Source organism: Kryptolebias marmoratus, linkage group LG3, assembly GCF_001649575.2.
Source record: "Kryptolebias marmoratus isolate JLee-2015 linkage group LG3, ASM164957v2, whole genome shotgun sequence".
Lineage (NCBI taxonomy): Eukaryota > Metazoa > Chordata > Actinopteri > Cyprinodontiformes > Rivulidae > Kryptolebias > Kryptolebias marmoratus.
In genome coordinates, this window is record NC_051432.1 from 27,954,468 (window position 1) to 27,971,496 (window position 17,029).

Genomic DNA, 17,029 nt, shown 5'->3' on the forward strand with positions numbered 1-17,029 from the left:
AATCATCAAAATTAAACGAAATAAACATTTGAAATATATGAGTTTGTATGTAATGTATGAATATAATATACAAGTTTCACTTTTTAAATGGAATTACTGAAATCAATCTACTTTTTCATGATATTCTAATTTTATGACCAGCACCTGTATATTAACCACAGTTAAGATCTCTATAGTCACTTCTTTGTCTTTATAGCTATTAATTTAAAAACCCAGAGTCAGGCTAATCATAAAGAGTTGATATTTTAATTTGTGCTGACTTTAGGGGCTCTTTTTCAGGCTGTATGATGTAATTCTAACGTTGTTTGTGTTTCTGTGCTGCCTCTCTGCAGGCAAGCCTGGGACTTGGCCGTGGACATCTGCCTTTCTCAGCTGCCTACCATCATTGAAGAGGGCACCGCCTTCAGAGTGAGTGTGTGTGTGTGAGAGAGAGAGAGAGAAATAAACCGACGCCGAGATGTTTTTAAAATGTAGACAGATCCTTATAGTTGTGTTTTTGTAAGGGAGGGTGAGGGTTACAGGACATCAAACTTTGATGGATGGCTTCTGTCCGCCTCTGATGTCTGAAAGCACCAAACGGTTCTCGTTTTCACTGCAGCTTCGCCTCCATCAGCATCAGCACCATCCCTGATAATTACTCAGACACACACGTTCCCAGAGGATGACGCTGTAAAGTGTCAGATCTTATAACTCAAGCGTGAGTGTCAAATAAAAAAATAGTTTGAAAACCACTGGCCGTGCAGTTTGGATATTGTTTCATTTCCTGACGTGGCAGCAGACGCTGAGTGGAAACATCGAGCTGATGATCAGTTTAAAAAACTCTTGATCAAGACGTTTTTGTGCTTGAATAAGCCGACAAAACTGAGAGCAGCAACACGTGCTTAGTTCTGCAAACTAATCGGGAAACTTTACTGCTTTGATCCGGACCTTTTCCTCCGTCCACCTGGCCCTCGGAGGAGAGCATCTTGTCCATCGGCCCCCCGGGTGCAGTTTTTCTTCCTCGCTTTCTTCTGCACCGAGACCAAAAACACTTACCGGCACCGTAATTGAGCCTCTGAGGACTGCTAAAGAAGAGCTTTCCGTTCCTCTTTCAGGAGCCTTTAATTCCCGTTTGATGTGCTTCAGCCGTGCACGTCATTTACAGGAACTTTGTCATGACTAAATGTCGGCCTGCAGAAAGCATTATGTCCACGATAAGCTCTTCAGATTCCAAGGTTTGATGTGCTGTTCCTAACATCCATCGCTGCCTTCACCGACATATTTTATTTTGAACAATGAAAAGTTGAGGAAAAACAAACAAAAAATAAAACCTAGCTCTCCTTAAAGGAATGCATATCACCCACCGTCCTGCAAGTTCTAAATGAAGATTTCCACAGCTAATCAACCTTTAACCATAAAAATGGCTAAAACCTTTTAAAAAATCTACAGACACTGAGCTAAAGTTTGATGTGGTAGTAGCTGAGAGTCATCTTCAGGACATACTTTGAGCTCTAACACAATCATGAATAATTTTTGATCAAAATGGCTCCAACTCTGTCCCTTCGCTTCATGAGATGATCTTAGTCTGAATTTCTTCATGAAGCTCTGAATTTGCTAAATTCTTTTTTTTTGTTTTGCTGGTATTTCCCACCTCTTCAGCTGTCAGTGAACGCAGCGTTCTGATCGTTCCTGCACGCGGCGTGGTCAAATAACCTGCAGGCAGCGGCCAATCAGGAAGCCCGCCGCGGCAGCTGGGAGAAATGAAGAGCAGCGAGGAGGGAAGCTGATCATGATGGATCAGGATTTATGTTGTTACTGCAGTGCAGTGTCACCTCTCAGCTCGTTACGTTGGGCCTTTTATAAACTGATGAGCTCGTCACCGCAGACTGGCTCAACGTGTGTGTGTGTGTGTGTGTGTCTGTGTGAGACTGAGCATTAAAAACAAATGAAAGCTTTACCATCTGTGTGATCATGTGTGTGTTTGTGTCCACAGCACAGTCCGTTTTTCGCAGAGCAGCTGACAGCGTTTCAGGTGTGGCTGACGATGGGAGTGGAGAACAGAAACCCTCCTGAGCAGCTCCCCATCGTGCTGCAGGTACACACACACACACACACACACACACACACACACACACACACCTCTTTGGTATGCATGGAGGTGCTACATTAGCTTCAAACTTCTTTGCAGTTATCAGACATCTTAATGATATGAGAGTCCATTTTAAACCATTCGCTCTGTTGTTTCTGCCCTACATTATACAAAAAAATCACAAGATGACTTAATTACCAGCATCACTTTCAGCCCGAGATAAAAGAAAACACTTTGTTTATGTAGGGTTGTTTTTTTTTGTTGTCAACAGCGGTGCAGAATGCCGTGATGGAAGCTTTAAAATAGGTTGTGAAAACACAAGTTTACTGGATTCGCTGCCTCATATAGATGCTGCAAAATTAAACAGAAATCCAAGCTTCTGAAAAACAAAAACACCATTTTTATAGAGCAGCTGGCAACGTATTTTGGACTCATTTTATCTAAAGCTGTTTTTGTCAGAAAGAAGAAATTATTTTCCTCAGAGGAGGTTTCCTAGTTGTTTATCAGTTAGTAATGCTGTTGGCGCCGCGTTAGTTTCTCCCTCCACCAAATTGTACCTTTGCACCCCTGGTCCCTTTGTATCCAGGGTAGAAAAAGAAGCTTTCTGCTACGGGTCTCTTTGTACCCACTTCGTCCCCACTTCTGTTCGTCTTGTACCCACCTTGTTAGGAATACTTAGAGACTCGTTATCTCTAAAACACAGTTTATGACATATAAAAAAATGAAGATTCTGTGAATTTGGCTTAGAAATTAGATTTTAGATTGAGTGTTCCGTGCACAGATGACGATTATTTAAATTTTGTAGGTGATGATGTTGCTACAAGCTGTTTCAGCAGCGCGGTCCCAGTATTTAATCTTGATGAGATTTCCTTGCTGGCTGCTGTTCGAGGCAGTGCCAGCGCTTCCAGTGACGGTGCCAGAGATCATGTATTTTAGCTGCTTGGACTGAATTCTCATGAATCAATGGTAACGGATGTAAAAAGCCATCAGTGTTGCAAGTTGCATGGAAAGGGTTTTATTTTCCATTATGCAGCAATAGCACCTTGATTAAACTCGCAAATCACCTGCCAGGAGTGCATCGGTAGCCTGGGATATTACGGCTACAGGGCTGCTGCTTACCGCTCCTCTCTCCTCCAAGGCTTCATTTATTAGAATTTATTACTCAAGACACACTTTTTCCTTCCTCACTCTTCCACCTCAGAAGTATGAAAATCCTGCGTGGAAGTTCAGTTCTCAGCTTTTTGGGCTGATTTTCTTTATTACAGCCCTGCAGTCAGACCTGTGACAGGAGTGGTGGCTGCTGCTGAGCTCGTGGTGGTGTTAAATTTGATGCTGCGCTCTGGTCCTCCCGCAGGGTTGTACGGTTGTGGCGTTGCATTATATCAAAGAGTAGCAGCAGCATGAAGCTGTCTGCGCTGAATGGTAATTTCCTGCTGAGTCAGCGCGCTGCGAGTAGCACCACATCCATACAGCAGTTCTGTCGGGACCCGTTAAAAGACAGGGAAAAGGCGGAGTGATTGAGGAGTGCTCATATGGCGTGTGTGTGTGTGTTTGGAAACAGCAGCAGCCTTTAAGAGCATCCAATTTCCTGCAGCTTTACCGTGTGAGGGCACTTTGTCTCTAATGCAACGCACACATTTAAGCACACGGTTGCATAAGAATGAAGTCTGGCACTCGGGTTTATTATTTAATGCTCAAATATAACCTGGTTCCATTTGAAAGATGGAAGACTGACAGGAAATCCATCAATAATGCTCTTTAATAAAATGAGCAAAGGGACAACAACTCAGCCGATGGGGAGACGCTGCGCTGCGTTGTCTTGACAACAGCCATTTCATTTTAAAAGGATTAACAGATTGTGCAAAAGGGATTATAACGTCTAAAAGTCACAACGTTACGACACCAGGAAAGCTATCATGCTGGTTTTATTCTTTGTCGCATCACTATAGTGATTAAAGAATGTGTGTGCCAGAAAGCGTGACGGAGTGTGCAACAAAGCTCACATTACACGAGGGAGTGTTTACTTGTTGCACCGAGGAAGACTGTGATGAAAGTGCAGCACGTAGAGCTCGGTTATGTTGCAGTGTTGATCTGGAGTCTTACTCTGTGCTTGTTTTAGTCACACTTGTTTTTTATTAGAGGAGTAAAGAAAGCATTGAAGCAGTTACAGTGGTCCCTCGTTTGTTGCGGGGGTTCGGTTCTGAAAAAGTCCGCAAAGTGGTGACTGTTTAATTTTTCCCTATTCAAATACATGTTAAGGCCTCGTAACCCCGCTTCGCACTCTTTATAAATCTTTCCAAAACTGTCATTAACATTTTCTACATTGTCACACAGTTTACACTCTCAGAAACCTGCATAATTTTAACAACATGATGAAATTCTGAATGATTACTCACCCGGTAAAATATATTACAGTTGCTCTGATGGCACTGCATCCCCACCCTCATCAGTAACGTTGTTTTCTGGTTAAAGCTTACTGCTGCTGTCGTACTTACATTTTTTTCCTCCTTCTTTATGTACCGAATGGAAGCTTTTCCCTTCTTTTAGCATGTCCAGGAGTTCAACCTTTTGAGCGATGGTTAGCATCTTCCTCTTGCGCTTGGGTGCTGAAGGCCCTGGACGTTTAGTCGACATTAGGCTTGAAATAAATCCAACTTTTTGAACGAAAAAAAAAATCGCCAACACACTTCATCGTGAAGTAACACTACCGTATTAAAGCAAAAGCGATCAGGAGTCAATATGAAAACTACAGTTTAAGAAAACAGGCTGCAACAAAAAAAATCCACGAAACAGTGAGACTGCAGAAGGTGAACCGCGATATGGCGAGGGACCACTGTATTTGATTTTTGGTCAAGAAATGATGATTAGGCATATCCTTCGTCATGCAGCCAGATAATGATCCGAAAGGCACTGCCAGAACAGAGGCAGGAAGTGGAAGGTTCAGACTGGTCAGGTCCAAACAGCATTTTATCTGCTAAAGAAGAGACTGAAGGGGTTAAACTCTTAAAACAAAGAACTGAAAGAGGCTGGAAGCCTGGACCGGCAGCAGAAAAGCAGAATGCCAACGGGACATGACACCTGGGCAACAGAAAACAGCTGTCAGTCACATGTTCCAATAATTCTGCTCACCTAAAAAGTTTTCTGTCTTCTAAACTGTCTCTGATCCAGATGTGAACACCTGGAAATAAAAGCTAAAGCGTCGCTCTCTTGTCTCGGATTCATCTTTTGATGTCAAACCCAAATGTTTTCTGTTCCACAGACTGAAGTACTGAGGTCCAGAGATGTGCAAAGAACACAAACATCTTTTTGTTTTGGAAAGTTTATGAATAAAATATTGACTTCACAAATCAGTTCTAAATAAATTAGAAGTAAACGTGTTTTAGATGTTTTATCAGAGCTGATTTAAGGTCCAAACACCAAACAATAGCCTTCTATCCAAGCACTGGATCAGAACCTCCTGCAGACCCGTCATCTCTCCCGAATCGAATATTTTTTATTGTTTTGTAAAATGAGACGTATCGCTTTCTTTCATTAATCACAGCAGATGTTTGTCTCTGAACAGAGCCTGCTCTCCTCCCACACTGACGGGGTTATTTTAGTTTTTAACGGATCCTTGTTGCACCTTCAAAATATGAGACAACGTGTCGTTAATTTGTTTCTGTTTTTCCACTCCTTGTTTTACTATTTAATTATAAAAAAAAAATCAATCCAATTTAGGAACTCTTCTGGTTCATTTTAAGCATAAAAAGACAAACATCTTGTATTTTAAATTAATTTTCTGTATTTAAACACTTATTTTTTGTTTTTCAAGAAAATCCAATTACCAGACCACTTCTGAATAATGCAGATAAAATGTTTATCAGTGTGATGATGAAGATGAGGTGAGAAAGATGGTACCAGGAAAGAGTTCTTGCCCTTTGGCTTTTCTGCACACACACACACACACACACACACACACACACACACGGGAGCATCGATGTTCCCACACTCTGTGTTGGATCCGGAGGCAGCCACGGGTCGGTCTTCCCCCGGCCTCCTCCTGTTTCTGCGGTCACGCTCGCAGGTCCGAGTCCCCCGAGGACTCTGCTCATGCTCGGTGTGTAGGTGGAGCTGCTCGCGTGAGCCCGAGTTCCTCCATCTGCTCGTTCCCACGCACAGTAACAGTCACATGGGGGGTGGTCCAGTGTCCTGGCTTCACGCAGGTTTTTTCTGCCGCTCTGCAGAATCACTGCACGCTCAAACACGTATACAGTTTTAGCACCCGCCATATGCGTTCTAAAAATACTCCTCTGTGGCCTGAGCGGCTGCATCGTGATCCTGGTTGGCATCGATATCGCATTACATCAACACAAGTTAAACCTCGGGTGCTGTCACACACTGACGTCTCTATAAGAGACCAAATCAAATGGCAGCCAAGAGGACGGATCCAACCTCACACACACGCTCTCAGTAAGCGTTCTGGTTCTTCTGTGAGAGAGCCACCTGTTTCGCCCCACCTCTCTGCTGTTCCTCCTCCTCCTTTAAATCCAGACTTCCCTCCTGAGGGCTGCCATCAGAACTAGTTCATCTGGTTTTGGAGGCACCCTGGTTCACCTTTGACCTCTGCTTTCTTCCAGGTCCTCCTGAGCCAGGTGCATCGGCTGCGGGCTCTGGACCTGCTCGGACGGTTTTTGGATTTAGGACCGTGGGCCGTCAGTCTGGTTCGTTCATCTCCTGTGATTCTGTTTGACAGCTCATGTCATTTATCAGCCTGATTTAACTGATCCACAGAATTTTCTTTGTGTCATTCCATTCGAACATCACAAAAATCAACAGAAGTCCTCACGGTGACCTGATAAAACCTTGAAAACAGCAGATTAGAGGGCCGGATCTCACTCCAAGCAGCACTTGAAAGTTGGCAACCCTGATTAAAAAAATGTGTTCAGTGAGTTGAACTCAAATAACTTTGCAAAGAATAACTTTCCCTCCTAGAATTCGATTAGATAAATAAAATCCCCCAACTGTCAGTGCTAAACTGGCCTTGGAAGATGGTCAGTTCATCTTAGTTTAGCGTAAATTGAGTTAACTGTGCTTTTTATCAATACTGTTACTCACATTTATCAGCAGCGCCCTTTCTTACCTTTTCATATCTTTTAAAGCAAATTAACTAAAGTGTTTAACTAAATCTCGACACTGAATAGGGACATGCTGCATGTTTTAACATAAGTGAGATCACACTTAGCTGTGGCTGTGCAAGCTGCTGCTTTCACCTCAGCTGAACGTGGCGTGAATTTATTTCATTTAAAAAGTTTGGATTAGCAGGAAATGTTCTGGTGAACTTGGTGGTTTTAATCAGTGACTTTGTAGACGTCTGGGTAGATGCAAACAAAACTTCAGTGTTTTTAGGTTTAAAAATATTCTTGTTTTTGTCAGTTTTCCTGGAGGAAGAGTACCTGTTGTTGTTTAGATACAGTTTTCATGATGTCGGCAGATATTCTGGAATATCTGCGAAGACATTTGTGTTTATTCGTGTGAACAATGTTGTGTTAACTATATCTGATTGGTGTCGGAAAGCCATAAAGAAAAGATGTTAAAATGTGAGTCCTTTGTTTCGTTATGATGTAAAAATATCTGTAGATATATCTGAACTAAACAGATCTGAGACATTAAGATACCGACTTATTCTCCGGTGCATCTAATAGTAACACCAGTCGGTCCTGCTGCAGTGAAACGAACAATAACCTGCTTGTTATTTAAAGCTCGTTACATTCTAGTTTTATTTGCAGTTATTTAGACCTCTAAATGTCCGCTGACATACCCTCATGTAGCATCAACGATCAAACTAAAGATGGTTTTAGTCTTAAAATAAGATTTTGTGTTTGAAATAAGATCTAAAGTCACTTTTAAACGAGATGCTGTAGTTCTCAGAAAATGGGATCCAGTGAAAATATAGTTTATGTAACTGTTTATTTACCTATTTACTTATTTATTGACATACTTAATACATGCTGACGTATTAATTAATTACCTTTGTATCACTTGCTTGCTTAGAAATCTCAACCTAAGAAGATTTTATCACTTATTTGTTCGGTAGATTTAAATGAATCATTTTCTTTGCAACACTTTGTCCATGGTTCCAGCATTATCATGAGACTAGAGGGAAAAAAAAAACCTTAAACATTCACAAAGGAAACACAACATTTATAAAATATTGATGAGTTCTGGCATGCATGATCCTCGGGTTTTTAAATAAAAATAAATCTGTGTAAGAAAATAGTTTTTCTTTTCACCGGTGCTGCAGAAACTGGTCACAGTCCGTCTTCTGCAGCTTCGGCTTGTTCGGTGTATTGCTGCTGTGTAACACCAGTGTTGTTGTGTGTTTTTTTTTGTGGATTTCCAGGCCTTATCTGTGGGGATTTTCCCGTATGTGCTGAAGCTGCTCCAGAGTTCAGCCAGAGAGCTGCGACCGCTGCTGGTTTTCATCTGGGCGAAAATCCTCGCTGTGGACAGCGTGAGTGTCAAAACTCTAACATGTTTCACTTTTCCTGTTTGGTCTCACAGTCACGAGGGAAAAGAAAGTCCATCCTCTCTTTGTGTATCCAGACAGACTCAAGATGATCTGATCTATCCCAGTTCTACAGTTATTTAAATCTGAGAAGAGGGTTTCTCCTGCAGACCTTCCAAACGAGCCACACTTGTTCTTTTTCTAATATCAGCTCCTGGCTGATCCTGAGGAAGCAGCTTTAACTTTTACTTTACGTGTAATAAATACGGACACAGTGGAATCTGTTAGGTGCTTTTGTACACTTGAGATTGGATTTGAACAGTTTTATCATTTTAATTTTGTCCTGATAAGTAAAACCCTCAACTTCAAAGCAGGTGGACTTTCTTTTTCCCGTGACTTTGTCTTTTATGTTCATCACAATAAAAAACGATGATTCAGAGCTGAGTTCCTCGCCTGTTTTTCCTATAAAAACCTGAATATATTTTTTCTGAATAAAGAATGGATCTTCTGTCTTTGCAGTCGTGTCAAGCTGACTTGGTAAAAGACAATGGACACAAGTACTTCCTGTCCGTGTTAGCCGACAGTTACATGCCTGTGAGTATCTTCATCACCCGTAGCCCATCTTTAAGTAATTAACACGTAATTACGTGTTGCGTGAGATCTGAGAGACGCTTTTCTGTTTTCCAGGCTGAGCATCGGACGATGGCCGTCTTCATTTTAGCCGTTATCGTCAACAGCTACAACACAGGCCAGGTACGAGCGCCCAGAGGGAACGTCTGACAAACTCTTAATTTACTTCCCACGGCGGAAGACGCGGTTCTTTAGGGCCAGGCTGTCATCTCTGTCACCTGTCGTATGTTTCCAGGAGATATTGGTTTTGTCTCCAACAGTTACCTCCGTAATCGCTGTTTCTGTCGCAGCCACCTCGGTGCTGACACTTTATCACCGCAGGTGTCACTTCAGTCTGCTCCCAGCCTCCTGCGCACAATCCCAGAAGCCTTTTTTGTTTGATCAAACACCCAGCAGCGTAACGTAGGGACCGTGCAGCTCATCGTTTCTCCCACTACACCCAGGCTCGCTCCGTTATTTGACTCGTTTATTCCTGATATTCCAGAACATAAATGTGACAGATCAGAGAAGTTGTAAGTGACCGTTCTTCCTCCTTATCCCTGAGAACTGAGAGCGCCCGTCTCTCCCTCAGGTCGGTGTAAATAATAGATGATCTTCAGACTCTCTTCCTGCTTCACGTCTCCATTATCCCTTTTATTTATCCCCCTTACGTTCAGCAGCGGCACTCATTACTGCAGAGTCACTGCTGAAAACGTGAAGCGAAACTTTCTGCAGCATCAGAGCCGAGGGAATGACGCAGAACATTACTGCTGAGTGGCTGTTTCTGCTTCAGGATGAAGGATTTATCAGAGAGATGGAGAGTTAAAAATGAGTTGTCACAAAGAAATTACATTTTTATTTAAGCTAATAACCGAGGAAGTAAATGCCTTTCATAAAATCAGCTAGAAAAGGACAGAAATGTTTGGGTTTTTATTCAAATGTTTAAAAAGGCATATTTGTTTTGAGTTTACACCAACAGTAATATGTTGTTTTGTTACTTTGCTTCTTTGTGATTCTATCTGTTATCTTTGTGCTGTAATAATAGTTAGTTTATTTATAAAGTCATCTCAGGGAGCTGCACAAAAGAAAATCAGCTCAAATCATAAATCTAGTTCAAGTCCAGAATTAAATCCAATTAAAGTCGATTCAGTTTCCAATAAAGAGCAGAAAAAACAGAAGTTTTATTGAGCTCTTCTGTCTGATCCAGGTACGAGTTTTGGACCAATTAATGATAATAAGAGTTTTTTCTTCAGACAAGTAAAAAGTGTGTTAGAGCTGTCAAAACCTCAGAAACTAAAAGCATTTATAATCATCTCCTATTCAGCCTTCGTGCTTTAAACAACTTTTTTCTAACGTCACAGAGTTTGCATGATGATTATTCTTCATGTTAGCTTTTGAAGTCAAAGTTACTCAACCAGCTCTTTTGTTAGGTTTCTTTTTGTAAATTTGCACGCGCACACAAATTTATTTTTTAAAATATCTTAATATTCTTCCCATTCATTGAAAATGTTACATTTCTGACAGCTCATGAAAAGAAGAAAGACAAAAGCCGCAGAAATCACGAAGAAAAATACTTATTAGTCTGAAAAAGAAATTCTAAAGAAAAGAAAGAAAAGATGTTTATTTTATTCATCACACTGTCTCAGACCTTGAAAGACCAATTACCTTTTTGTTGCACAGAAAAATATTAGAAAATAGCTTGAAGTTCCTTTTTGTCCTTCTGTCAGCATGAGGTCAAAGGTCGGCGGCGATTATATGACTAATGAGCTACGAGTTTACCTGAAGCGGTGTGCTGCTCAAACTCAGAGAGTTTCAGATTTTCAAAGTAAAACGTTTCTCTGGTGTCGTCCCGTCTCGCCCCTCCAGGAGGCCTGTCTGCAGGGGAACCTGATAGCCAACTGCCTGGAGCAGCTCTCGGACCCCCACCCCCTGCTCCGTCAGTGGGTGGCCATTTGCCTGGGTCGCATCTGGCAGAACTTCGACCCGGCGCGCTGGTGCGGCGTCCGAGACAGCGCCCACGAGAAGCTGTACACCCTGCTGTCCGACCCCATTCCTGAGGTGAGCGGTCAGACCGAACGGCGTGCGAGGAGGTGGGAAAAACAGAACCTGATGATCTTTATCTGGGTTTAAAGAGAGGTGATTATTAAATTATAATAAAACAACATTTATAATATTCAGTTATAGGCAAATAAAAAGTAAGTCTAGACTTATGATGATGATGGAAATAAAGAAAGACTCTGAAGGCACGTGTAAATAATGGAAGATCTCAAATGTCCAAAATAGTTAGTTGAACAAAAACAAAGCTTTATTAATACAAATATTATTATAATGTTCCCTAAAAGTTCCATACCTGAGAATCTGTGTGGAGATTTAAGGAAATACCAACAAAACCAGCACTAAATCTGATCACATGCTGCAGAAAAAGAGCCATAAGTTTTATAGATGAATCATATTATTATCATCCAACCAACACAATTTTGATTAAACTGCACAGCTGAAAATCCTACAGCTTAATTAATAATCTTATAATAATTCATTTTAATGTAGATTTTAGATTGTTTTGTTTCCAATATTTAAAAAAAAAGGATAAATATGAATTAGTTTGGATATTTTTGGTCTGTTTCAATGTCTTTTTCGAAAAAATAAATGGAACTGAAGAAGGTCGGTACAATAAAAAGGCCAAGCGATACGTGCCAAAGACTAAAAGAAACACATCATAATGCTCCGAAAACCTTCACAGAGAAGAAAGTTTTCTTAAAACTTCCTTGTTACAGTAATTGGTGGCTCTGGTATCCAAACCCGTCCCCTTTTGTCTCAAACTGCATTGTGGGAATAACCATCGAGGCTCTGCAGACCTGAGGGGGCGGAGGGCCAGAGTCTGGGTTTGGTCAATAACTCGGAGGTAGATTCAAGGTCGAGGCCTTTTAAAGGTGAGCGGTGGGGTCAAGAATCAATATAAACTCTAACAGGAAGCTGCACAGAGTAACATGACGGTGCAGAGTGAAGTGAGTGAAGAGCATCGCAATAATCGGGTTTGTTTTTCCTCTCCGCTCGCCTCGAGTTTCAGGGAGTTTCAGTAAATCCTGGTTGGACTGATGATCCAGAACGGCCCTGAAGCTAAATCTGACCTAAATAACCTTCAATCTGTGTTTTTAATTTCAGCTAAGGTTCCACTCACAAAGGACAGAGAGATAATTGGAGCTAAAATTAGTAAAAAAAAAAAACCTGTGATACTCCGATTTTCTTCTGCTTTTAGTGAATATTTTAGATAAAATGTTAACAGAATCAAAAGTAAAACTTGTATATTATGCATTAGAGAAGTTGGAAGTTCATTTGTTTACATCATCTTTTGGCAATGGTTATAAAAACCAAAAACCCAAAAGTCTTCATAGTTCTAATGTCCTGAATGTTTGGGGACCTGATTGGCTGAAAATCTGAAAATGTAGAGAAGAAACAAACAGGAGAAGCGAGTTCTGTTACATGTCATTTCCTACAGGAAACCTTTAATTAAAGACTCTTCTTATCCGTAATGTTCTGGAGAAAGATGCACAGCCTCCATGTTGGAACGGGTCGACCTGATGGGGTTGTGTGTGGACACAGAAACATCTGGTTCCTGCAGAACCTCCAGCTGTTTGGACTGCAGAGTTGATCTCCAGAACGGTTCCTGTTTCAGTTCAAGCACAAGTTATTTATTTGTTTAGATTAAAGCTTTTAACTCAATAAATACAAATTAAATGGAATCAGCATCAAGAAGTAGTTCTGTTAAATAAAAAACACGTTTTACTGAATTTAAAAGTTTGGCTCCAGAGATGTGATTTTAATGAATCTCTCAGGAAGAAATCTTTGGATTTTCATCTAAAACTGATTGACTTTTGGAGTCAAATCAACTCAAGATGGCCCACACAGCTAATCAGTCTTAAAAACAAACATAAATGGCTCAAACCCAGCCAGTTTTACAGCTGTTGAGGTCAAACTTGGTGTGGTAGTAGCTGAGAGTCGGTCCTAGCACACATTCTGAGCTCTAATGGATCAGATGTTTGTCTAAAATGCAAGGCTGTGGGCGGTATGCATTATTTCAAAGAAAACTACTTTCATTTGTCTTTAAATGTAATTTTTTTTTGTTTGTGTTGGAGAACAAAAGACATTTTTAAATAAAAATTGGGACAATTTAAGTTTAAAAACTTTATTAGTGTGCATATTTGTGACAGTCTTGGAAATAAATGTACTTCATTGTGATAAAAACAGGATTTTCTTCTCTTGAAGCTTTGCGAAGATGAATTAATTAAAGAAAAGCTGCAAAAAGTCAGAAATAACCAGCAAATTTAATTAGATTTGAGTAAAAGTGAACAGACAGAACCAAGGTGAAACTCTGAACACAAAGAGAAACGACACGGAGCAGCTTTGATGAAGTCATTTTAATCTAAAATCACTGGAGTTTGACAAATAATTTAACTTTTCTCCATCTTCATATAAAGACTGAAATGTTTTTCTGTCAGCTGGTTAAATCAGCTGAAGGACAGGAGCTCTCAGTGGAAAACATGTTTCTTTTGTCAGCTTTAAAATCTTTTTGGTTTAAAACATTCGGATGTTCTGACCTGTTGGAGCTCGGAGGGTGTGCTGAGGATGACTCTGAGCTACTACCACCCCACATTTTAACTGGGTCTCTGTAAAATTGACTGAGTTGTAGGTGATTAAAATAATCTGTTGCCTTTTGTTGAGTCAAAACAGAAAATGTTGCTGCCAAACGTTTTACCTGCAGTGGAGCGATCAGGAGCATCTGTTTCCTGTTTCTCGTTTCTGAAGCTGCGGCGCTGAATAAAAATACGTGACGTTGAATCCTCGTCTCTAGCGCCACCACGAACGCTGCAGCCGCCACGTTCCTCCGGTTGCTTCGTTAATCCCTGATGGAGAAATGTCTCGGCGTGAAGCCAGGTTTAGATTAAACTTCCTCTGAAGCAGGAAGCGAACGTAACGAGTTGCGGAGACAAAGATCGGCTCGCCGAGGCTTCCATCGCCGATCATCTCTGCCTGTCATTCTGATGCCGGGAGGAGAAAATTATAATAATTATACATCTAAAACAGGGATGTCCAATCCTGGTCCTGAAGGGCCACCATCCTGCATGTTTTAGTTGTTTCCCTGCTCTTTAGCAGGTCTTCAAGTTCTGCAGAAGCCTGTTAATCAGTCATTAATTCAAAGCAGAGAAACACCTAAAACCTGCAGGATAGTTGCCCTCCAGGACCAGTATTGGACATTACTGCTCTAAAATTTCAGTCAACACTCTCTAGACTTTCATAGACATGTTTAAAGCTATATGGCCTTAAACCGTCTTCCAGTTTTTAAAATCAAGGAGGACAGGAAGTTGAAGTTGTTTGTTTGCAGGTGAGGTGTGCGGCCGTCTTTGCTCTGGGGACGTTTGTTGGGAACTCAGCGGAGAGGACGGACCACTCCACCACCATCGACCACAACGTGGCCATGATGCTGGCGCAGCTCATCAACGATGGCAGCCCCGTGGTCCGCAAGGTCTCCACAGATTTACTTTATTCTCCTCACTTTATCCCTGACCTGCCTGGTGCGTTCCTTGGTCTTCATGATGCTGTTTAGTCACAAACCTCTGAGGCCTTCACAGAACAGCTGGATTTACACAGGTGGACTCTTTACTCTTTAGGTGGCTCCTGATTGGTTGCGCAGGATTTGTGTTGGGAGTGTCAGAGTAAAGGGGGGTGAAAACAAATGAACCTGACATTTATCGGGTTTTTATTTGTAAAACATGTAGAAAACCAAGCATCATTTTTCTTCTTCACTATTATGCACCACTTCATGTTGGTCTTATTATATAAAATCCCCGTAAAATACTTTGAAGTTTGTTGTTGTAACGAGACAAATTATGGAAAAGGCATTATATCGTAGGCGTTTTTTTAATTAAAAAATATTGTTCAAGTTTGTGTTTTTAATTACCTGCAGTCCTTTAAATCCCAGCCCCTGAACAGCTGTTACATGTGGGATGTTTCGTGTTGTCGTCAGGAGCTGGTGGTGGCACTCAGCCACCTGGTGGTTCAGTATGAGAGCAACTTCTGCACCGTCGCCCTCCAGTTCATAGAAGAAGAGAAGAACTACGCCGTGCCGTCGCCGGCCACCACAGCAGGTTTGTGTTCGGCGTCACCGGCGCTTCAGTGGAGGCTTCGTTGTCTGTAACGGTGTCCAGACTTGAAGCAGATCAATTATCAACTGACTTTTATAGGACAATTTAACTCTTCATTATAATATTTAACAGATGCATTAAAAATGTAAAAATAATTACTGTTTTTTAGGACTGAATAAGTATAGAAGAAAGAAAATGTGACAATATGGAAAAGTGTTTGTTGTACAGATGTTGTTTCCTGTTTTAACCTTTAGGGAAGATTAGCATAAATTAGCTCAGACTAGCTCAGGAGTTCTTTTAAGATTTGTTATAAATAAATTACAAGTGTAAAACCATTTAAAACCAAGCTAAGTTTAAATCTTTAGTATAACCTAATTAATTGTTGCATGGTTTGCACTTAGAGGTGAGAAATGGTTTGAAAATCAACAGAAAAATCTGTAAATTTGAGTCAGTTGTTTTGGCGATGATGTTTCCAGAGTCTGTCCTTCATGGCAGGTATGAGATGACATTTAAGGAGGAAATTTAGGGAGGAGTTCAAAGGTTTTTAACCTGGAATTAACTTTCTATACTCAGGCAGGTTTGTGGGGAGTTAAAGGGGGAAGATAATGTGAAGACAAATCCCCATTTTTAAGTTTTATTTTTGTTTTAGAACTCGACAGGTGAATAAAGAGGTGCAGGACGGTTCCGCCTCCTGGAATCATCAGGAGGGTTTACAGTTTAAAAAGTTCCTAAGTTCACGCAGAATTAATCGTTTTCTCCCGTCTTTCAGAACCCGGGAACCTGACACCGGTGAGGGACAGCCCGGCCATCCCTCGCCTGCGATCCGTCAACTCCTACACCAACATCCGAGCCGTCACCACGGCCCGCAACCTGAACAAGAGCCTGCAGAACCTCAACGTCAACGAGGAAGGTACGAGAGAAAACAGCATGCTCAGAGAACCCTCTTAATAACATGTTTATTATTGTATATTTATTTATTATTGGCAGCATGAATCAGTCCCTCTGTGGGAGCAGCTCAGAGTTTTAACTTTGGATGCTCTGACTAATTCACCACACTCAGTTTTTAAAGGGCATTTAATATAAAGCAGCCAAGAAATTGAGGACTTTATGCAAAATGTTTTTTTTTGTTTCATCATCATTATTATCAGCTAACATTACAGACCTGATCTGTTCATGACTCACGTGAGACCACAGGGACTCCCTAAATTAAAAACTGTCTTTGGGACTAAAATAACCAATCATCTGCTGCGTCTGCTTCCCAAACCCAAATTATAACCTGCCTTTGAAGGCGAAATCGGGATAATGTCTTTGCTCATGCCTGCGTGTGTTCGTTTGTTTAACAAAATATCTCATGAACCAGTCTTTGGATTTTAATGAAACCCTCACAAAGTATTCACTGGATGTGCATCAACTGATTAACTTTCAGAGTCAGCCCAATTCAAGATGGCCGCCATTAACCAACATCATTGAGCTAGTTTTGGTGTGATAGTAGCCAAACTTCAAAACATCCTGAGGTCCACCACTCATTCTCCCCCTGCACATCAGTTACAACGAAGACCAAAACTGAATTAAAATATAAGCATTTATTTAAAACAAGTGACTTGAATGTGTATATGACATGTATTTGTGTGTGTGTGTAAATCCATGGGGATCAGCCTCATCTGAAGCAACAGAGGACTCAGGGCACAACCATGATGACTCACTGAAATGACATGAATTAGTTTATAT

General features: G+C 41.1%; 1 protein-coding gene across 5 annotated transcripts in view; it reads left to right on the forward strand.

The window, feature by feature from the left end:
* rptor (regulatory associated protein of MTOR, complex 1) overlaps positions 1 to 17,029 on the forward strand; it is a 155,753-nt gene that overhangs the window by 79,128 nt on the left and 59,596 nt on the right. For all 5 annotated transcript variants that reach the window (XM_017436846.3, XM_017436849.3, XM_017436848.3 and 2 more), the window contains 10 exons: positions 333 to 408; positions 1,973 to 2,074; positions 6,685 to 6,768; positions 8,448 to 8,558; positions 9,072 to 9,146; positions 9,240 to 9,305; positions 11,028 to 11,219; positions 14,542 to 14,682; positions 15,184 to 15,304; positions 16,071 to 16,211. In XM_017436846.3, the coding sequence (XP_017292335.1) occupies positions 333 to 408; positions 1,973 to 2,074; positions 6,685 to 6,768; positions 8,448 to 8,558; positions 9,072 to 9,146; positions 9,240 to 9,305; positions 11,028 to 11,219; positions 14,542 to 14,682; positions 15,184 to 15,304; positions 16,071 to 16,211 (1,109 nt within the window). The remainder of the gene's footprint in view (positions 1 to 332; positions 409 to 1,972; positions 2,075 to 6,684; positions 6,769 to 8,447; positions 8,559 to 9,071; positions 9,147 to 9,239; positions 9,306 to 11,027; positions 11,220 to 14,541; positions 14,683 to 15,183; positions 15,305 to 16,070; positions 16,212 to 17,029) is intronic.